Source organism: Trachinotus anak, unplaced genomic scaffold (genome assembly GCF_046630095.1).
Source record: "Trachinotus anak isolate AG129_WGS33_773 ecotype Australia unplaced genomic scaffold, CSIRO_AGI_Tana_v1 ptg000026l, whole genome shotgun sequence".
Classification (NCBI taxonomy): domain Eukaryota; kingdom Metazoa; phylum Chordata; class Actinopteri; order Carangiformes; family Carangidae; genus Trachinotus; species Trachinotus anak.
The window spans coordinates 4105085-4126786 of NW_027273877.1; the positions used below are offsets into that span (position 1 = coordinate 4105085).

The following is a 21702-nucleotide window of genomic DNA, read 5'->3' on the forward strand; positions in this document are numbered from 1 at the left end:
CTCCATTAGTTTTTAAGTAGAGCAGAGACTCTTGCAGCGTACCAACACCAGTGGCTTATGGTGTCAGTGGGCTATTCCAGAAAATCAAAGGTAATGAGTTTAAGTCTTGCTTATTTGTATTACTTTTGACATCTAACACCCAAGGACAGACTTGAAACCTTTCAAAAGGTTGGGTTGATGTGTTCACCTCAGTGGCTCAGAGTGGTAGAGTGTTATGCTGGATAGGTGGAGCTTGTTGGTTCAAGTCTTGGGTAGCCCATCTACTTTTGATGTCCAAAACTGGAAACATTTAAAAAGAAAAAAAGACTTTTTAATTGTTCATTTTAACTAGTTCCATAGCTCAGGGTGTTTGAGGGCTATTTCAGAACGTTGGAAGTAACCTGTCGGCTGGTTTGCTCCAATACTGAGATGCAACTTTTAAACTTCATGGGACAGCACTCAAAGGAAAGAGTCAAATGGTCTAACAAACTGTTGGCAACTAGGGCTAGCTTGATAGCTCAGAGGGGTAGATCTCCACCCTGTTGTTGAAGGTTGTTGGATCGAATCCCACAGAGGGATGCAGTTTTTAAACTTCATGGGACAGCGCTCAAAGGAAAGAGTCAAAAGTTTTAACAAAGTCTTGGGAAGTATACCTTGCTTGATAGCTCAGTGGTTCAAACCTCTACCCTGTTGTTGGAGGTCTTGGGTTCAAATCCCACAGGTGAATGTGACTTTTAAACTTCATGGGACAGCGCTCAAAGGAAACAGTCAAAAGTTCTAACAAAGTCTGAGTAACTATGACTAGCTTGATAGCTCAGAGAGATAGAGTTCTACCCTGTTGTTGGAGAGCCTGGGTTCAAATCCCACACAAAGATGTAACTCTTAAACTTCACACTTTTAAAGTCCCCACACCCAGAGAGTAGCTTCAAATACAAACCGAAAACTTCTCCATTCAGGGAGGAACTTGTGGTATAATGGTTAAGTTCCTCCCCACAATGTGGTTGCATGGGCGACAACCCCGTAGTCCCCGGTTCGATGCCAGCTCGTGTCCAAATGACAAAAACCCAATTGGGCAGTAAGGAGTGAGTGAGGGGGCCGTGTCCCCTACCCCCGTAGTCCCCGGTTCGATGCCAGCTCGTGTCCAAATGACAAAAACGCAATTGCGCAGTAGGGAGTGGGAGAGGGGGCCGTGTCCCCTCCCCCCCCCAACCCCGTAGTCCCCGGTTCGATGCCAGCTCGTGTCCAAATGACAAAAACGCAATTGCGCAGTTGGGAGAGGGGGTCGTGTCCCCCCCCAACCCCCGTAGTCCCCGGTTCGATGCCAGCTCGTGTCCAAATGACAAAAACCCAATTGGGGAGTAGGGAGTCCAATTGCAGTGGAGGGGCTGCATAACTTTGCTATATATGTTTTATTAAAACAACTGGAAGGTTAATATTGTTTTGTGTAATATAACCCTCAGCTTTCATCTCTCCAAACCTCAGGGAGGTGACACGGCCCCCTTTCCCTACTGCCCCATTGGGTTTTTGTCATTTGGACACGAGCTGGCATCGAACCGGGGACTACGGGGGTGGAGGACACGGCCCCCTCACCCACTGCGCTTTTGTCATTTGGACACGAGCTGGCATCGAACCGGGGACTACTGGGTTGGGGGGGGGGAGGGGACACGGCCCCCTCATCCACTCCCTACTGCCCAATTGGGTTTTTGTCATTTGGACACGAGCTGGCATCGAACCGGGGACTACGGGGTTGGGGGGGGAGGGGACACGGCCCCCTCATCCACTCCCTACTGCCCAATTGGGTTTTTGTCATTTGGACACGAGCTGGCATCGAACCGGGGACTACGGGGTTGTCGCCCATGCAACCACATTGTGGGGAAGAACTTAACCATTACACCACAAGTTCCTCCCTGAACGGAGAAGTTTTCGGTTTGTATTTGAAGCTACTCTCTGGGTGTGGGGGACTTTAAAAGTGTGAAGTTTAAGAGTTACGTCTTTGTGTGGGATTTGAACCCAGGCTCGCCAACAACAAGGTAGAACTCTATCCCTCTGAGTTATCAAGCTAGTCATAGTTACTCGGACTTTGTTAGAACTTTTGACTGCTTCCTTTGAGCGCTGTCCCATGAAGTTTAAAAGTCACATCCACCTGTGGGATTTGATCCCGTAACCTCAAACAACAGAGTAGAACTCTATCCCTGTGAGCTATCAAGCTAGCCACAATTGCCAATCCTTTGTTAGACATTTTGACTGTTTCCTTTGAGCGCTGTTCCATGAAGTTTAAAAGTTGCATTCCTGCCTGGGGGATTTGAACCTCCAACCTTAAAATCTAGAGAAGAGCATTCTAGCTCCTTGAGCTACCAAGTTAGACATGAGAAAAAAAATGATCTTTGACATTTTCTATCATCTAGGTATTGGAGCAAACCAGCCAACAGGTTACTTCCAATGTTCTAAAATAGCCCCCAAACACTCTGAGCTCTGGAACTAGTTCAAATGAAGAAATAAAAAGTCTTTTTTTAAAAGGTTTCCAGTTTTTGACATCAAAAAATGATGGAGTTGGATTAACCAAGACTTGAACCAACAACCCCTCACTCTGCAGTGGAACACACTACAACTCTGAGCCACTGGGGTTAACACAATGATGCATTCTTTGTTAAATATATCAAGTCTGTCCTTGGGTGTTGGATGCCAAAAGTAAAAAGAATAAGGAAGATTTGAACTTACAATCTTTGAGTTTCCAGAGTAGCCCACTAACACCATAAACCACTGGTGTTGGTACACCGTGAAAGTGTCATTGTAAGGTTTTGAGTCTTTTTCTCTACTTGCTCTACTTAAAATGTAACTTAGAATGGAACCCACAACCTGAAAACTCAGCACTAACCCTGTGAGCCACCATGTCACTCCTTTGGACACTGCTTCTTCGAGTCCGATGGGATTTGAACCCTTGCCCTTCAATTACCCTGTGAGGCACTTAACCCCTTGAGCCACCAGGATTGGAATTTTTGCAAAAAAATTTGGCCATTTGATTGACCCAACATCCTCAAGCTCTCAGGCAGCGTTAACACAGGTGCTGCACCAGTCCAGTGCCTGGAGGGGACCAGAGACGTTCGACAGACCTACAGAAAAGACGCCGTTCCTGTGTGTTAAGATACAAAATATTTGAAATAATTGGTTGTTGCTTAAAGTCAAAGATACCAAAATCTTCTGTCAGAAACAGTTTAGAAGCAGGGAGAGCTCTAAGTTGCTGATGTTCTCTTGGTACCAGCTTGTATCTACAACAGTTAGACTCACACACTCACTCACTCACTAAACCTTTAAAAAATTGAATTTGCATCATCAGATCTACTAGGTCAGGGGTCGGCAACCCGCGGCTCCAGAGCCGCATGTGGCTCTTTCATCCCTCTGTTGTGGCTCCCTGTGGCTTTGGAAAATAGATAATGAGTATTTAATTTAAATGTATTTAAAGGGTCATCAGTGTACAATCAGCACACCTGAGGAGTTGTTGTTCTTCTGTGTGTTTGTTGGCGGCTCAGTGTATGTGAAAAGGTGGATATCGCCACCCAGTGTGTCAGAATGTGTAGTGTCATGGCTTTAGATCAAGTGAATCCTAAAGAAAAAGAATAAAAATATCCAAAATATATTATTCCTAATACTAATAATGATGATGATGATGGTTACACCCTATTCCCTAATGCGGCCTGTATTATAAAAGCTAGCAATCCCCTTGTGATTTCCCTGAAATTGTGTCCTGTGCTGGATGATGATTTTAGACTCCATGCCTGCCCTGCCTCAAGTTGTGTTTCTTGGTCTCTCCCTCTGTAAATAATATTTCCTACAATGCATGAGTATATGTTGTATATCTTCCAGAGTGTTACACCACTGACAAAAATTTGTTGGACTTTTCGCTCCTGAGGAGTTGGGGTGGAGCATACACAAGCGCACACACGCACGCGCACACACACACACACACACACACACACACACACACACACACACACACACACACAGAGAAAGACCAGATTGAAAAGCTTTGTTGAGTCTGAGTGAGTCTAACTATTGTTAGACACAAGCTGGTACCAAGAGAACATCAGCAGCCGAGCACTCTCTCTGCTTCTAAACTGTTTCTGACAGAAGATTTTGGTATCTTTGACTTTAAGCAACAACTAATTATTTCAAATATTTTGTATCTTACATGGGAGCCTAAACACTGGAACGGCGTCTTCTCCGTTGGTCTGTAGAACGTCTCCAGTCCCCTCCAGGCACTGGACTGGTGCAGCACCTGTGTTGAATTCAATTCAATTCAATTTTATTTGTATAGCGCCAAATCATAATATACATTATCTCAAGGCACTTTACAGGGTCAGGTCAAGACCTTACTTTGTTAAAGAGAAAAACCGAACAGTTCCCACAAAGAGCAAGCACTCGGTGACAGGGCGGAGGAAAAAGTCCCTTTTAACAGGGAGAAACCTCCAACAGAACCGGGCTCAGGGTGGGGGGGGGGTCTGCCTTGAGCGGTTGGGTTAAGGAGAAGATAAAAAGAGGGGGTGGGGGGAGGAGAGAAGAGAGAGAGAGAAAGACCAGGAACAGCTGTTTAGGTAATGGTGTTATCAATAATAATGACAGGTAAGAGTGGTTAATAGTAAAGATGAGTAGTGGTGGACCTGGATCCTGCTGCTCCAGAGGCAGAGATACCTGCAGAATGAGGACAGAGAGAGAGAGAGAGAGAGAGAGAGAGAGAGAGAGAGAGAGGAGAAGCACAAACTACGGGAGAGAAAAAAAAATACAAAGTTAATGGCATGAAGTCATCGAGAGAGAGAGAGAGCGCCCAGTGAATCATGGGAATCCCCCAGCAGTCTAGCTCTATAGCAGCATAACTAAGGGATGGGTCAGGACATACCCGAGCCAGCCCTCACTATAAGCTTTACTAACATGACTTTTGTGATGACAGAGGAGTCATTATTAACATGAACAAACTGGAGTCTATCTGACAGATATGACTTAAACCAGCTTAGTGCGGTTCCTTTGATGCTGACCATATGCTGTAGTCTCTGTAATAGAATCTTATGATCGATGGTGTCAAATGCAGCACTAAGATCTAGCAGGACAAGTATAGAGACAAGTCCATTGTCTGAGGCTATGAGGAGATCATTGGTAACCTTAACCAGAGCTGTTTCTGTGCTATGATGGACTCTGAAACCTGAGTGAAAATCTTCAAACAAACCATTTCTGTGCAAATCATCACATAACTGGTTTGCAACAACCTTCTCAAGGATTTTGGAAATAAAGGGGAGGTTGGATATAGGTCTATAACTGGCTAAAAGATCAGGATCAAGAGTAGGCTTTTTAGCCTGGCTACAGTGCTGAACAGAAACCTGGGATTGTTCTTGTTTTCTTCTATCAATGATGAATAATAGGATGTTCTGGCTTTTTTTTATACGCCAATAGGCTGTCTTTCCAAGCCTTTCGAGATTCTTCCAGGTTAGTAGAACGCCACCTTCTTTGTAGTTTCCTTGAATTTTGCTTTAAAGCTCGTGTTTCTGAGTTGTACCATGGAGCTAGCCTTTTCTGACTCACTACCTTCTTCATCAGAGGGGCCACAGTATCTAGAGTTGCACGCAGTGAGGCTGCAGTACTGTCAACAAGCTCATCAACCTGTGTGGATATGAAGTTAAGAGAGCTGTTCCCTACTGCATTGATACATGGCAGTGGGCTAAGTACTGATGAGATCCTTTCTTTGAATTTGCGAACGGTATTGACAGACAGACACCTGCTGTAATGGATTTTTTCCCCAGATGCTGTGTAGTCCATGACTGAAAACTCAAATGTTAACAGAAAATGGTCAGATAACACCGCCTGAGAGCTTGAGGCTGTTGGTTCAATCAAATACCCAAATTTTTTTGCAAAAGCACCAGCCCTGGTGGCTCAAGGGGTTAAGTGCCTCACAGGGTAATTGGAAGGCAAGGGTTCAAACCCCATCTGACTCAATCCTTTTTGAAGGCCACAACCCAGAGGGTAGTCTTCGGATTGCTCAAAGAAGTGTACTCCAAGGAACTGATGTGGTGGCTCACAGGGTTAGTGCTATGCTCTGGAGTTTTGAGGTTGTGGGTTTGATTCTCCATTAGTTTTTAAGTAGAGCAGAGACTCTTGCAGCGTACCAACACCAGTGGCTTATGGTGTCAGTGGGCTATTCCAGAAAATCAAAGGTAATGAGTTTAAGTCTTGCTTATTTGTATTACTTTTGACATCTAACACCCAAGGACAGACTTGAAACCTTTCAAAAGGTTGGATTGATGTGTTCACCTCAGTGGCTCAGAGTGGTAGAGTGTTATGCTGGATAGGGGGAGCTTGTTGGTTCAAGTCTTGGGTAGCCCATCTACTTTTGATGTCCAAAACTGGAAACATTTAAAAAGAAAAAAAGACTTTTTAATTGTTCATTTTAACTAGTTCCATAGCTCAGGGTGTTTGAGGGCTATTTCAGAATGTTGGAAGTAACCTGTCGGCTGGTTTGCTCCAATACTGAGATGCAACTTTTAAACTTCATGGGACAGCACTCACAGGAAAGAGTCAAATGGTCTAACAAACTCTTGGCAACTAGGGCTAGCTTGATAGCTCAGAGGGGTAGATCTCCACCCTGTTGTTGAAGGTTGTTGGATCGAATCCCACAGAGGGATGCAGTTTTTAAACTTCATGGGACAGCGCTCAAAGGAAACAGTCAAAAGTTCTAACAAAGTCTGAGTAACTATGACTAGCTTGATAGCTCAGAGAGATAGAGTTCTACCCTGTTGTTGGAGAGCCTGGGTTCAAATCCCACACAAAGATGGAACTTGTGGTATAACGGTTAAGTTCCTCCCCACAATGTGGTTGCATGGGCGACAACCCCGTAGTCCCCGGTTCGATGCCAGCTTGTGTCCAAATGACAAAAACCCAATTGGGCAGTAAGGAGTGAGTGAGTGAGGGGGCCGTGTCCCCTCCCCCCGTAGTCCCCGGTTCGATGCCAGCTCGTGTCCAAATGACAAAAACGCAATTGCGCAGTAGGGAGTGGGAGAGGGGGCCGTGTCCCCCCCCCCCCCCCAACCCCGTAGTCCCCGGTTCGATGCCAGCTCGTGTCCAAATGACAAAAACCCAATTGGGGAGTAGGGAGTCCAATTGCAGTGGAGGGGCTGCATAACTTTGCTATATATGTTTTATTAAAACAACTGGAAGGTTAATATTGTTTTGTGTAATATAACCCTCAGCTTTCATCTCTCCAAACCTCAGGGAGGGGACACGGCCCCCTTTCCCTACTGCCCCATTGGGTTTTTGTCATTTAAACACGAGCTGGCATCGAACCGGGGACTACAGGGTTGGGGGGGGGGGGGGACACGGCCCCCTCATCCACTCCCTACTGCCCAATTGGGTTTTTGTCATTTGGACACGAGCTGGCATCGAACCGGGGACTACGGGGTTGGGGGGGGGATATACAATATAAATTGTATTGTATTTTTGAAAAAATGTAGAATTTCTGCTGTGTAGTTTGAATAAAATGTACACAATGATTTGTGATATAGTGAGATAAGAAATAAAAGTAATATTAATGAGTAAACAGTAAAAGAAAGAAGAAAGAAAGAAAGAAAAAACTAAACAGTGAGCCCTTGTGTCCTCTGTCTCACAGGTGGGATGTACATGTGTTTTTTTTAGACTTGAATGTGTTTTCTCATTTTCAAAGATGATTTGACATTTTCATAAGTGCACCTACAGCGCACTGTTAGTTATGCTCCAACATGTTTAAGTGGAGGACATGATAGTTGCAATAATTAGTCTGTCTATGATGATATGTGTAGGGGACAGGGTTGATGCTCATACTCTCCTGATGCCACTGTGTGTAAAGTATGAGATAAAAGAGCCTTCCACTTGCTATGTGACATGCACAATATGAGGATGAAACATAGAGTAGAAGCTGAGAGGAGGAATAGAAATGCAAATGTATGATTTCCAGGTGGTAGCGTGTCCACCTGCATGAATTTCCATAACAGCTTGTTGGGCCAACACAAGAAGCTATGAGGCTGGATGACAGAATGACAAGAAAGTAGCACAAAACAACAACAAAGAGAAGCAAAATGACAAGAAAGAAGCACAAAACGACGACAAACAGAAACAAAATGACAACAAACAGAAGCAAAATGACTACAAAGAAGCACAAACAACAAGAAAGAAGCACAAAACAACCACAAAGTGACTAAAATTTGATGCAAAATGACAATCAACAGATGCAAATTCACTAGCAATAAAAAGTGAATAATGCACTGAATGTTGTTTCTAATATTTGTAGACACAAAGAGCTCTCTTCATTGAAAGGCAGAAAAATAACTGGAATGGCAGCATCCTAATACAAAGTGATTGCACAGAGATAGTTTTAATGTTTTAAAGATGTGTCCGCTGGAGCAAAACTCACCTGTCATAGCTGAAAGCTGACCCCCCCATTGAATCCATCCAGCGAGTGCGCTTTTCTCCGTCCTCTTGGATTTTTTAATGACGGCCAGAAGCCGATTCCCAACAGCAACAAGAAGGTGAGCATCATTGTCAGACCTGGTAAATGGAGACATTGTGGATTATTTTCTAGTGAATATAAGATCAGGTAACTGCATGCAAGTTATCAAGATACACTGAGCTAAAAACAGGGACTGAAAGGATAAATCCAGAGTTGAATGCCCAGTGAAACAGAGGAATGCAGTTCATGATAAAAATGCTGCTGCAGCCAAGCTGTTCCTGTCTACCACTTGACCCCCCAAAAAGACTGGGACTGCAGAGCAACTCAGAGCAAATTTAAGGTCAGAGGCTGCACGTTTAAATAATCTAGATTATGTGTTTTCTCTGAACATGCAGACAAACCAGAGTCACACTGTTGCGAGAACAAGGCCTTGAGTCAGTAAACTGACAACGCAAAACCGTCCCTGACATATTTGTGTTGACAGTAGTTACCTTGTGTTGATTGATATCAGCGTGGACTGAGATTTTTTGGGCTCCATGGATGATATTTTCCAAAGTAAATAGTTCCTTCAGAAAATGTGTTTGTCTGAGAAGGCAAACACAGAGAGCAACAGAGGGAGGAGGGGTCATCAGTGCACAATCAGCACACCTGAGGTGTTGGGGCAGAGCACACACACACACACACACACACACACACACACACACACACACACACACACACACACACACACACACACACACACAGAGGATGCAATATAGTCAAAAACCGCATTAAAATAAAATTAAACATTTTAAATGTGTTTTGTTTTAATATTTTACAAGAAACAAACCATTACAACGTAGGATGAGGTCCTCAAGTGCAAACATACATGAACATGTCAAACCCACTGACTAAATATCCTCACTTTGGGCATTAGACTTCAAAATTGGCTGAACCTGATAAGAAGCAAACCCATGATCGCAGCATCACCAACCAGTCTTCTAACAGCATGAGCTATTTGGTTATTCTGTGAGACAATCTTAGCGCCTATGAGTCCTCACTTTGGGCTTTCAATTTTCGACTGGGTGTTGGACTTTGAGTTTGATTAGAATAGAATACATGATCTCTGAAGTCAGTCTTGAACAGCCTGTGGCGTTTGGTAAGACAAAACTTTCTTTAAGTTTTTCCGTTGAACACCAGCCTTCAAAAAGTCATCATGTCTCATAAGGATTGAGTCCAAAACCTCTGAACTACCAGTCAGTCTTGCAACAGTCTGGGCTCGCCTTTGATTGTTTACTTTGGATAGTTGGCTTCAAAACTCACTGCAGCTCCTCCTTGAACCAAAGGCCCCAAAACATCAAAGTAGTTATCTTACTTTCTGAACTACAGGACCAGAGACACTTCAGTGCCATTTCTCAGTTTCTGAAAATTAATTTCCACTTATGCTTTAGAAGAAGAGGGTTTCTTCAGCATATTTCATTTAACTTGTTAGGAAATTTAATCACTTTAAGTGCAAAAATTTATATGCTGGAGCTTTGACAGAAAGTCCTCCAGAATTTACAGCCCTGAGTTGTACAGTTGGAATCTGGATTTGGTGACTGATTTGACCAAAAATTGTATTTTTACAAAATATATGCACATACATACATGTACAACTGTGGAATGTATGGTTTCAATGAGTATGTCTTTATTAAATCAAAATAAGTGAAACCGTGAAAGGGCAGAACTGAGTTAACTGAGACAGAAACTGCACTGGTAAATAAAAAAGTGTATCCAGATTTTTTCTGTAGATGGTACAGATGGAGTTGATTTTAAGGCCACTTTACTTTCACATAATTGGTCCCCTCTGCACTACTGTAGGGCAGAGGGGACATCTATCATACACACAGACATAAAGAGTAATACCTCTGAGATCAAATTATAGCTTCTCACCAAACAGCAAAACAAACTGACATAACTCTTACGTTAATATCTGCGAGGTGTGTCTCATTAGCAGAAAGTACAGTGTTTTGATGATTGTGAAGTAACACCTCTACACACTGTGGTACCAGGCCAATCTGAGGTGTTAAAAAATAAACCGCAATGATGCAACAATGAGATAACACAATAATAAATAACAGGTAAACATGTCAAATACTAAGTTTTCATGTACTTGATTGAACTTGAGGAAAACTCTCATTAAGTTTTGAAAGTCTGAGCAGTTTTTCCAGTTCATGCATGTAAAAAAAAAAAATCTACTTTTAGGGCTGTTTACTTGGTTTTACACTGCAGGTCATTATTCTGATTTAGCTGGTTCTGCTCAGCTCACTAATCAACATTTTATTTAATCCAAACACAAAAAACCAAAAAGTACTACTAAGTTGTAGTTAAATTAGTTTATGTTTATTTTTTTACCTTTTTAATAGAATCAAGTGCTAAGCAGCCGGTTAGCTGTTGGCTGTGTCTTCATATTTACCGTAGTGTACTTACCATTTAGTTTTGTTATCAATCTCTCCTCGAAGGCTTTGATTTTTAATAAATTTGCAAACATTTCTTTAATCATGTTTTCACTTTGTCAATACTAAGATTAGACCATTGGCGCAAAAGTGGCAATTTATATTTAAAATTAGATCTACACACATTAAAGCCTGTGAAAAGTGAGTCTGAATATGTTCTGAGGCCACCGTAGCTCTTAAGTGAAACCCATTATGAATGACTTGTGTACTTAAATACAGACTTAACTTATTTTGGTCGGTCCAGATGTCAGACTGAGTTTAAAGGGTCTTCCTATGTGATGAATCGAAGAGCTGAAACTACACTGCAGGTTTGCTTGGAATATGCACCACCTAAAGAGCTTTTACACTAACCTGGCAACCCAAGAGTTGCTGTTAGTTGACTTATTATATTTATATATATAAAGCATTTATGTAGGATTGATCAAAAATGAATGTAGCTACAAGTTAAAATGGAGAGAGACAGAGTGATGATGATGATGATGATGGACACAACTTACATCATCTCTATGGATACTTGGAAAAATGATAGGGTGGTGTAAGAGGACAATAAATAACTTGTCTGGTAGGCAGTTTACTCACTTCTCTTCTTGACCCCCACCCCATCTGCTTCCCTCCTCCCTGATGGATGGCAGTGGGGGCCTCTCGCTCTGCTTCCCCAGCCTTAACTCCTCCTGCAGACGTCTGCTGCGACCCCACTCTGAGTCAGCTCTCCTCTACACCCTGCTGGCCTCCGTCTCTCTGCTCACTGTGACACTCAACCTGCTCGTCATCATCTCCATCTCTCACTTCAGGCAGCTCCACACACCGACCAACACCCTGCTCCTGTCTCTGGCTGTGTCAGACCTGGTGGTGGGGCTGCTGGTGATGCCCATCGAAGGCCTGCGCTACATGGAGACGTGCTGGCTGCTGGGGCGGCTGATGTGTGCTCTGACTCCTTATGTTTCTTACTGTCTGCTCTCTGCCTCTTTGGGCAACATGGTGCTTATATCCATAGACCGCTACCTGGCTATCTGTGACCCACTGCTCTACTCCTCTAAGATCACCCTGAACAGAGTTAAAATTTTAATCTGTTTATGCTGGGCCTGTTCAGTTCTCTACAATGGCTTTATTCTGATGGGACACTTAGGGCAGCCAGACAGGTTCAGCTCCTGCCATGGGGAGTGTGTGGTGGTAATCAGCCACATCTCAGGCACATTAGATCTCTTCTTCTCTTTTGTCGGGCCCTGCACTGTCATGGTTGTTCTGTATTTCAGGGTGTTTGTGGTCGCTGTTTCTCAGGTGCGTGTTATTCGTTTGCAGACAGCAGCCTCCACTGTCACTGCAGCTCCAACTGCTAAAAAATCAGAAAGGAAAGCAGCCAGGACTCTTGGGATTGTGATAGCTGTGTTTCTAATGTGTTTCTGCCCGTATTACTATCCCGCTCTTGCAGGTGAGGACACCTCTACTAGCTTGTCCTATTATGCCATGTTGTCTTGGATCATGTTGATGAACTCCTGTGTGAACCCTCTGATTTATGCTTTGTTTTACCCCTGGTTTAGAAAAGCTATCAAAGTCATTTTCACCCTCAGAATACTGCAGGCCCACTCCCAGGAGGTAAAGCTACTGTAAACAGGGCTGAAATGATCAGTGAACAGAAACACCATCTCACCTTGGGCCAGGCTGCTCTGCTGCTGCAGCACCACAGAAACCTTGTGGCCTCAGGCAGTTTCAGTTTCTCATTTTGTCACACAGTCGTGCTGTAATCAGGTTTTTCTCATGAATACACACCTCATTGCTGAGTAAAGCACAATAACTTTGACTCATGTAACTTCTCACTGCAAATGTGTGTCTATTGACCTCAAATGAAACACTATATGCAAAGTGTTTGTGTCTAGCAGCAAAAATATTATTACACATTCAAATATGAATGCACAGATCTAGAGGAGTGTATCTTCATGATCATTTTTTTTTTTTACATACTGTATTTCAGCTCTGTTCTTTCAGTGGGAAAAAATTCACTGAAATATTACCAAGAACCAATTAGAACCAAGAAATCATAAAAAATGAATGTTTACTGTACTTTGATCAATATGAGCACAAACAGGGTGTACAAAAAAAGATATGAATACCTTATAAACATTTTTCAAATAATACATACTGCTTGATTGTGAGACAGTATAATAACTGTCCACATTCTAGATAATCAGATTAGTCACTTGGCTCTTTGCTTTGTCTGTGTGGTTTAGTCTCTTATAATCACCATCACAATTATCCAGCGTTTGAATGTAGCTATACTGCACTTCTCTTGCCAGCTGTTCTATTGAAAAACGACCAAATCGGTGTATTCTTTATCACTGTCATGTTTCACTTCATTTAATACGGAATTGCTGTCAAATGCACTTTTGTCTTGGTGCATATTACTGCCTGTCTAACGAAACATCAACACTCTGAATTTTCTAACACCAATATGCAATAAACTGGATGTTCTGTTCCCCTAAAAACAAAAAGTTACACCACATCAAAATGTATTTCAACATGTTCATACATTTATTCTGAATTATCACTCTGTTTCTATGGACTCACCCACTTGACAGCTGCACCCAGACGTCTGTGTGAATCAGGCCTGTAAATTATAACGATGATTAGAAAATGGTAAGAAAATATTTGAGCACAGATATAGTTGAAAACAGTCATAAGAAATGGAAAAATCTGAATAAGAGCAAGGGAGTAAAACACACTCTCCTCTCACTCAGGTCCAACTATCGCTGTAGTGCCCTAAACAAAGCATGTCGTCCCCCAAATGGAGAACAGTGGAAGTCTGTGACTTTTACAGTTTAATTATTTGATTATAAATTTGTAAAAGTCAAAAACTGTGAATGATAGGTTTGGTGAATAATTACACACTTGCTTGATAAATGCAACTCATTAAACACTGTATATTGTAAAGGCCACGGTCACAAGGCGTGCACGTTCTGGCTGTAACCACATGGGGGCATTGCTGGACTCCAAACAAAGGAGACCAAAAACATACTCTAAAAGCCACCTCCAGCCACCTTTTAAAAATTTCACCCTTCCTTCTATTTAATCTAACTGGATAAATACAGGACTACGTGTTGTGTTGTGAAACTGAAGTAAACATGAAAACTGAGCTCAAACTAATGCCTGTTTAAGAAATGAAAACAATGAGCCTCTCTGTACTCATAGACTTGAGAAAATGAGCAAATAACTTGGACTGCATTAAATGACTCTTTAGTGCATTTACACTTTTAACAGTACATCATTTTGAATTTTATCTGCTAAGTGACGCTTGTAAAATGCTAATCTACAGATTGCATTTCTGTTGCACTACAGTAACTTAATAGATTTATTATTGACTCAAGACCACGATTTGCACAGTGTGGACTGAAAACTAAAAGTACAATCAGTAGTGACAAAACAATAACACACTCTGACTATTTTGGATTTGATCTGCATTTTGTGATGTTCTGTTCCATTCATATTCATGGCTTTGAGCTGCGTTTAAATGACCGTTTGAGCATTTTCATGAACAACTACACACCAGAAAATCCAGTGGATCAACTAAGTGTGTGTGAACTGCATTATTCTGAGCTTTCATAGCAATGGAGCAAAAGGCCTGCTTTTTGCAAACATGGACATACCATCCATCTAAAGGTAAACACAAATAAACATGGGATCAGCACAAGCATACAAATGAATGCTGAATTAAAATCAAACTGTAGGGAGGAAGAGAAGTGATGAAGATGATGAAGAGGGACAGAGGTTGCATCAGCCGTCAGGTGTTTGAAAAAACAGAGTTTGAAGAGAATAAATTAACTGTCTGATTGGGAGTTCAATTTCATCCCCTCCTCCCTGATGGATGGCAGTGGGGACCTCTCGCTCTGCTTCCCCAGCCTTAACTCCTCCTGCAGACGTCTGCTGCGACCCCACTCTGAGTCAGCTCTCCTCTACACCCTGCTGGCCTCCGTCTCTCTGCTCACTGTGACACTCAACCTGCTCGTCATCATCTCCATCTCTCACTTCAGGCAGCTCCACACACCGACCAACACCCTGCTCCTGTCTCTGGCTGTGTCAGACCTGGTGGTGGGGCTGCTGGTGATGCCCATCGAAGGCCTGCGCTACATGGAGACGTGCTGGCTGCTGGGGCGGCTGATGTGTGCTCTGACTCCTTATGTTTCTTACTGTCTGCTCTCTGCCTCTTTGGGCAACATGGTGCTTATTTCCATAGACCGCTACCTGGCTATCTGTGACCCACTGCTCTACTCCTCTAAGATCACCCTGAACAGAGTTAAAATTTTAATCTGTTTATGCTGGGCCTGTTCAATTATCTACAATGGGCTGATTCTAATGGACCACTTAGGGCAGCCGGACAGGTTCAGCTCCTGCCATGGGGAGTGTGTGGTGGTCATTAGCCACATGTCAGGAACTGTTGACCTCTTCGTCACCTTTGTCGGACCCTGTACTGTCATGGTTGTTCTGTATTTGAGGGTGTTTGTAGTTGTTGTTTCTCAGGTACGTGTTATTCGTTTGCAGACAGCAGCCTCCACTGTCACTGCAGCTCCAACTGCTAAAAAATCAGAGAGGAAAGCAGCCAGGACTCTTGGGATTGTGATAGCTGTGTTTCTAATGTGTTTCTGCCCGTATTACTATCCCGCTCTTGCAGGCCAGGACACCTCAAATAGCTTGTCATACTTTGCTGTTCTGTCTTGGATCATGTTGATGAACTCCTGTGTGAACCCTCTGATTTATGCTCTATTCTACCGGTGGTTTAGAAAAGCTATCAAACTCATCTTAACACTTGAAATACTGGAGGCTCATTCAAGGGAGGTCAAGATCCTGTAGACACAGCTGAATCTGTGTTTGGTCACTTTCCAGTTTTAAGGAAACATGCTCACTAAATCATTTTTGTACATCTGCTGCAATATGAGGCCAGACTTACTGTGAATTCAGAATGTAATCATCAGTAGAGACTCGACAGTGGCTTCAGCTGCTGCAGGCTTTTTCATTTTGTCACACACTCTGCAGAAAAACAATAATACACACAATTTTTTTTCACCAACAGCCAAGAAACTCAAACTGCATTATTATTCATTAGATATAACACAGTGGTATGAGCTTACTTCCCTATGAAAAGTATATATTATCAATACTTCATAATGCATGATAATACCTTGTACTACAGCTCCACAAAAATCATATTAACTTTGCTATTTTCTATGCATCATCATCTTTCTTTCTTTTTTTTTTCCTTAATTCTTGATATTGCTTTCAAATGAAAACTACCTGCAATATTCAATTTCTTCCTGCTGCAAATCTGCTTCACATTTAAATGATTATTTCCATGCAGGAACTGACAGTGAATAAGGAATTCAAACCAATTAAAAATGCACTAAATGCACTATAATGCACTATACTTTCACTTAATTTCAATTTTTCCTCTAAAGGACAGGCTCTTATCTCTGTATGAAGCAACCCTGCAAGTCATAATGTTTGAAAAATGTTTTTTAAACTGTGAAGTCATTTGAAGTGGTAATATACTGTATGAACAAGCTTAAGGTAACAAAACACATTTTCCCCATAGATAAATTATGATCAACCTGCAGACAGCAGTGTTTTAGAGCAACTCTCTGGGTATAGAAATACAAAAATAAGTAAATATGTTGAGGTTAAGAGAGAATAAGCACATATTCGCTGCATACACGTGCACAAATGAATAAGTGTGAGCATAGATTTTATTCAGCAACTGGCTCTGCAGGTTTGCAAATCTGCAGTTGTGGCTTTAATTTTCAATTTTATTGTTATCCCCTGTGTGCTGTAACATAACATAAAAAGCAATAAAAAATATTGAGATCAACATCGTCAGTGTGCTCTTTATCTCTGCATTTGAAAGCACTGGACTCCTGAATAACGGTTGAAGTTTTACCAGTGAGGTTTATATGATAAAGCTCTTTATAAACATAGTTACCACGGTATCTGGTGGTTTAAATAGGGACAGCGTTTAAATATCAGGGCAAAAATAATCTATAGCATGATTGTTGAACTTTATGATCAAAATACACTCACTGTTGTTTGACTATCACAGATCTCAGGCACAAGCATGCTGATGAAAACGCTCAGCTGCAGTGCCTCCATCCGAACCGCTAGGGGGCGATGTTGCGCAATAACATTTGATGGCTGAGCCCCTTGAAAAAAACCACAGATAGAAAACCAGCTAGCTAGGAAACATGACATGACCCTGAACCACTTTTTCCCCTGACAACTTCTATCAGTAATTCTAACATTAGACTGTTTTTTATCTAAAACATGTTACGGACATTGTGTCGGGCAGGTGGCGCCGTTTTAAAGGTAAAGAGCCTGTTTGTAAGTCTTCCTGTGCTAACTGGGTGATAGCTTGCTAACTTGCTAGCCTGCTAACACTAGCTGGTAATGTCACTTTGTATTGGGCCATTTTAAATGAAAAAATAATAATAATAACAACACCAGATAACACCTGTACAACTGTAACACCCATGTGTGCATTTATAGCAGCAGAACACAACATAACCAGTCAAGTTACCTGTGTGAAAAGGTGGCTAGCTAACATGAGCTGCTCCTGTCAAACTGTCCATCCATCACTAATGAGAGCTCAATGCCCACGTGATCAACGCTGCACAGGTGGGAGCAGGTGTGCTTTACAGATGTCACTTATTGGTCGATCACAGGGTATTTCTTTGTATATTTGTATTTCAGTCAAGTCAGTCAAGTCCTAGTCATGGATCAAATAGAGGCAGAGCTGAGGAAGAGTCATTTCAGATTGATAAGTATTAAATTATAATTATTGATGCAGTAATGTGTGCATCACTGTAATGTTGCAGCTGATAAAAGTGGGACTTATAACTTTTTATACTGTCGGGTAGCTTGTGAATGTCCACCTTGGGATCAGCAACGTTTTATCTTCACCTGTAATAATGCATACATAATTTGTTGATTATATTTTATATCAGTATTCTGGATCTGCAAAACGACCAGCAACCCAAGTTATCAAATAAATGCAGTGCAGTAAAAAGTGCAAGTGCATTTTCTGCTGAAATGTAGTTACAGTAAGTATAAAGTAGTACAAGTATCCCAAAATTGTCCTTGGATGCAACTGACTATTCCCAAAAATCATGTTGGAAATTTACTACTAAGGCAGATCCACTGATTTGTAACCAGCGTCCTTATTTCCTGTCACTGCAGAACTCTCAGCGCACTGTGCCCAGGTTATGGGTGACGCCAGCCCAGCAGCGATGGGCCTCCAGCTTGCCCATGAACACTGTGGTCCTGTTTGTGCCACAGCAAGAGGCCTGGGTGATTGAGAGGATGGGTCGCTTTCACCGGATCTTAGAGCCGGTAATTCTTTTCAACCAGTTTTCAGGCCAGTCTCTCTCTGTGTGATCTATTTAGTTAAAGTTATAGGAAAACCATCTAGGTAAAGATATAAAAAAATTAAGTTGTAACACTTATCATTAAACCACTTTTTTGTCCTTTCTTAAAGGGACTGAACTTCCTCATTCCCATACTTGACCGAATTCGTTATGTGCAAAGCCTTAAAGAGATTGTTATTGACATCCCTGAACAGTCAGCTGTATCCTTAGGTAAGATTTATTTCTTTTGCATTTTGGGAACAACTCATAGCAACTAGTGACATAAACATTTGTGTTTGTTATTGATTTCATTAACCACCTTCCTTAATTAACTGATATTCTCTTGGTCTTTACACAGATAATGTGACACTGCAAATTGATGGAGTTCTTTATTTGAGAATCTTAGATCCTTTAAAGGTACGGTGGTAAAATTTGTGACAAATCCATTAATATTTCTGCGCAGATCCTCACACATAATTAATTTACACTGCTGTAAGTTTGAGGATTAATGAAATTGACAGATATTAATTGCTAAAAATCTCCTATGAATACTGATTTGTGGTAATCAAGAAGTATTGTTTTTTAGCCAGCAGGTTGCGCCAGTTAGTTTGGTTGTTCATGAAATCTTCTCATGGAGGCTGATCAGTTGTGTCTGTCCAGGCTAGTTATGGGGTAGAGGATCCAGAATATGCCGTGACTCAGCTCGCACAAACCACAATGCGTTCTGAACTGGGCAAACTCACACTGGACAAAGTGTTTAGGGTAAGAAACGTCCTCCCTGTTTGGTTTGCTTTATTTTTAATTGAAGCTGGGTAATGACGAGTATCTCAAAGCTGCTATCTTGGATCCTCTCTGGTTTTCAAGGAAAGGGAGTCTCTTAATTCCAACATCGTCCACTCCATCAACCAGGCGTCAGACGAGTGGGGAATCCGCTGCCTGCGTTATGAAATCAAAGATATACAAGTTCCACCTCGTGTTAAAGAATCAATGCAGATGCAGGTAAGACACACATAACCATGATTGTGATGACAGTCTGACTCGGTACCCTAATGTCATTTAATTTCAATCAGAATATTGAACCCTAATTTTTAACCGCAGTGGCGAGGCCAGCTTTAGAAACACAGACATTCCTGGTGATGAAGCTACACCATTGGTCATTCAGCCACACATTGATCATACACAGGCTTTGACCTAGTCTTGTTCTGTTACCTAACTTTCCATTACTACACATGAGAATTCCCAAATTGCCAGAGGTTATGAAAATCGTTGCACCCAACCACTGGGGGATTTTAGGATTATATTGTTTCCCTGGTGGAGAAATATATGACATCTTTGTTCTTTGTTCCCTGTGTAGGTGGAGGCTGAGCGTAGGAAGAGAGCCACAGTGCTGGAGTCTGAGGGGACACGGGAGGCGGCCATCAACGTCGCAGAGGGTCGCAAGCAAGCCCAAATCCTGGCTTCAGAGGGAGAGAAGGCCGAGCAGATAAACAAAGCAGCTGGTTGGTGCATTTTACTTTTGACTTAAAGAAACGACCGTTTAACTGGGATTTTTCCGTACATGAATCATGTGAGCATGTATGTAATTGAAGGTCTTTATAACTTAGGCCCTCATTACTCCAAATCCACAAAGCATTTAATTATGTGCCTGCAGACTGTGTTACAACACTACACGAACATCTCATGACCCAGACAAATCAGACATGGTTACCAACAATTTTCAAGCATATTAGAGAAGAAGTGAATGAAGAGGAATGTTGAAAAATGAAGTTTAAAGCCTCTTATATAATGTGACTCCAAAACAAATCTTCTTTTGTCGTTCATTTTCATGTTGTGTTGTCTCTAGGTGAGGCCCAGGCTTTGTTAGCCAAAGCAGAAGCCAAATCCAAAGCCATTCGTCTGTTGTCAGAGGCTCTGGCTGAACAGGTATAAGGCAGATTTTTAATGCTTCGCTTGTCATTGAAGGATTAAAAGTGATTATGAGCTCTTGTGGTGTTTGGAAATGTTCTTCTCAGCATTCCCAGTGACCAGGATTTTGGTTGTGTTCCCGACAGAATGGAAATGCCGCAGCATCGCTGAGTGTTGCTGAACAGTACATCTCTGCCTTCTCCAACCTCGCCAAAGAGACCAACACTGTGCTCCTGCCCTCCAACACTGGTGATATTACCGGAATGGTCACACAGGTACGCTCTTAATACCTGCTAATAAGCTTTCAGACTTACTCTAAATGTGACGCTATACGTTTCTAACGCTTTCCATATTGCTCTTTTGTCCTCAGGCAATGTCTATTTACAGCACACTCTCCAAGCCGACGTTAAAAGCTGAAAGCGTAAAGACCAGGACGGACGAACCCAGCGAAGAGCCTCCTGTCCAGTCAGCATCAGCCCAGTAGCAGAGGACACCATTACTGCAAAAAAAGGAGGAAGCTGTTTTCCACAATAATAAAGCACAATGGCTCTGCTGTGCCAGTTCAACAAGCGTCTGGTGCAAAGGGTACTCTATCTACGAGAGGGCACAGGATGTTGAGACTGAAGAACAACGCTTGGTAAACAGAGACAATGCCGAGCAAGGACAGCTGGGAAAACAGAGGAAGTGAACCATCAATCATGCTTCTTGTGTTCGTCAGGTGTTGCACCTGAACTAAATCCACTGTGCTGTGACTAGTGTCTGTGATAAGGACATGTATTCTGCCAGTATGTAGTGACATGGTGAACAGAATCCACAGCTTCTTAACAGCCTCATCGCCGTCGAACAGACATTTACATGACTCATATTTCTGTGTTGCCAGTTGTCACCCTGGTTTGTCATGATTGGAATATAATTTATTATAATTTCAAATGCAGTTATTTTTTATTTATTTGCATTTTATTTCTATGCCTAGAGGTTAATTGGCTTTTGGTTTAGTTTTATTCAAAACTTGAATGTGAAAAAAGCCTATTAAAATATTATATTTTAAGGAAGATACAAATGAATAATGAATTGATTTGTTGGCGATGTTGGGTGGTGTGCCAGAGGAAAATATAAGCACTAAGAAAGAGAAAGAAATAAAAGTCTATTGTACAAGTCATGACTTGTCTTTATGTTTCAGAGAACTGACTGTATTATGATACTGCAACAGTATGGTTTCTCCACTTAAGAAACTGAAATCAGTTTCCTGAAATCAGTTTCTTCATGTCTGTAACATCACAGATTTCCATGAAACCTAGAGCTGAGGAAGGAGTTGTCACTATCCAGCTCTGGCTTACAAGTTGGAGTTGGTGGGTTGTTCAAATCGAGTTCCTAGCTGCCATAAATGCACAGCGATAATTAGTTATAATAATAATAAGTGCAACTGTATAGTTTCCCTATCTTGAGAAATTCCAACCTGAGCAATTTTGTACAACTCACGTGATGATTTAACAGAAACTTTTCT

At 41.9% G+C, this 21702-nt stretch overlaps 3 protein-coding genes and 2 long non-coding RNA genes across 8 annotated transcripts; 4 read left to right on the forward strand and 1 right to left on the reverse strand.

Annotated features, from left to right (window-relative positions):
- LOC139609547 (uncharacterized) lies at positions 1-7077 on the forward strand. The gene is made up of 2 exons (XR_011685249.1): positions 1-1263; positions 6929-7077. It is a non-coding gene; the product is annotated as an uncharacterized lncRNA (long non-coding RNA).
- On the reverse strand, positions 6954-17740 carry LOC139609548 (uncharacterized). 2 transcript variants are annotated; one of them, XR_011685251.1, is made up of 5 exons: positions 17468-17740; positions 15851-15930; positions 13477-13516; positions 8932-9025; positions 6954-8538 (listed from the first exon to the last, which is right to left on the reverse strand). It is a non-coding gene; the product is annotated as an uncharacterized lncRNA (long non-coding RNA). The 2 variants fall into 2 exon arrangements; XR_011685250.1 differs by having other exon boundaries at positions 8932-9088.
- On the forward strand, positions 11536-13382 carry LOC139609543 (trace amine-associated receptor 13c-like). The gene has a single exon (XM_071464278.1). It carries the CDS (start codon positions 11536-11538, stop codon positions 12520-12522), a length of 987 nt encoding a protein of 328 aa, XP_071320379.1. The 3' UTR covers positions 12523-13382.
- LOC139609542 (trace amine-associated receptor 13c-like) lies at positions 13377-16765 on the forward strand. The gene has a single exon (XM_071464277.1). The coding sequence runs from the start codon at positions 14767-14769 to the stop codon at positions 15751-15753; it is 987 nt and encodes a 328-aa protein (XP_071320378.1). The 5' UTR covers positions 13377-14766; the 3' UTR covers positions 15754-16765.
- On the forward strand, positions 17004-21357 carry LOC139609541 (stomatin-like protein 2, mitochondrial). 3 transcript variants are annotated; one of them, XM_071464272.1, is made up of 10 exons: positions 17004-17256; positions 18127-18279; positions 18425-18524; positions 18652-18710; positions 18954-19055; positions 19158-19292; positions 19648-19792; positions 20137-20216; positions 20345-20473; positions 20569-21357. In XM_071464272.1, the coding sequence occupies exons 1-10, from the start codon at positions 17215-17217 to the stop codon at positions 20680-20682; spliced, it is 1059 nt and encodes a 352-aa protein (XP_071320373.1). In that variant the 5' UTR covers positions 17004-17214; the 3' UTR covers positions 20683-21357. The 3 variants fall into 3 exon arrangements, with proteins under 3 accessions (XP_071320373.1, XP_071320374.1, XP_071320375.1); XM_071464273.1 differs by having other exon boundaries at positions 17005-17256; positions 18136-18279; XM_071464274.1 differs by lacking the exon at positions 17004-17256 and adding an exon at positions 17875-17990 and having other exon boundaries at positions 18136-18279.
- Positions 21358-21702: the final 345 nt, after the last annotated feature.

What these genes read in the sequence shown, in the direction of transcription:
- LOC139609543 (XM_071464278.1), top strand. Translation starts at nt 11,536, where the DNA reads ATGGATGGCAGTGGGGGCCTCTCGCTCTGCTTCCCCAGCCTTAACTCC.
- LOC139609542 (XM_071464277.1), top strand. Translation starts at nt 14,767, where the DNA reads ATGGATGGCAGTGGGGACCTCTCGCTCTGCTTCCCCAGCCTTAACTCC.
- LOC139609541 (XM_071464272.1), top strand. Translation starts at nt 17,215, where the DNA reads ATGTTACGGACATTGTGTCGGGCAGGTGGCGCCGTTTTAAAG. An exon ending in CAGGTGGCGCCGTTTTAAAG is followed by an intron (nt 17,257 to 18,126) that starts GTAAAGAGCCTG and finishes CTGTCACTGCAG; the next exon opens with AACTCTCAGCGCACTGTGCC. An exon ending in ACAGTCAGCTGTATCCTTAG is followed by an intron (nt 18,525 to 18,651) that starts GTAAGATTTATT and finishes GTCTTTACACAG; the next exon opens with ATAATGTGACACTGCAAATT.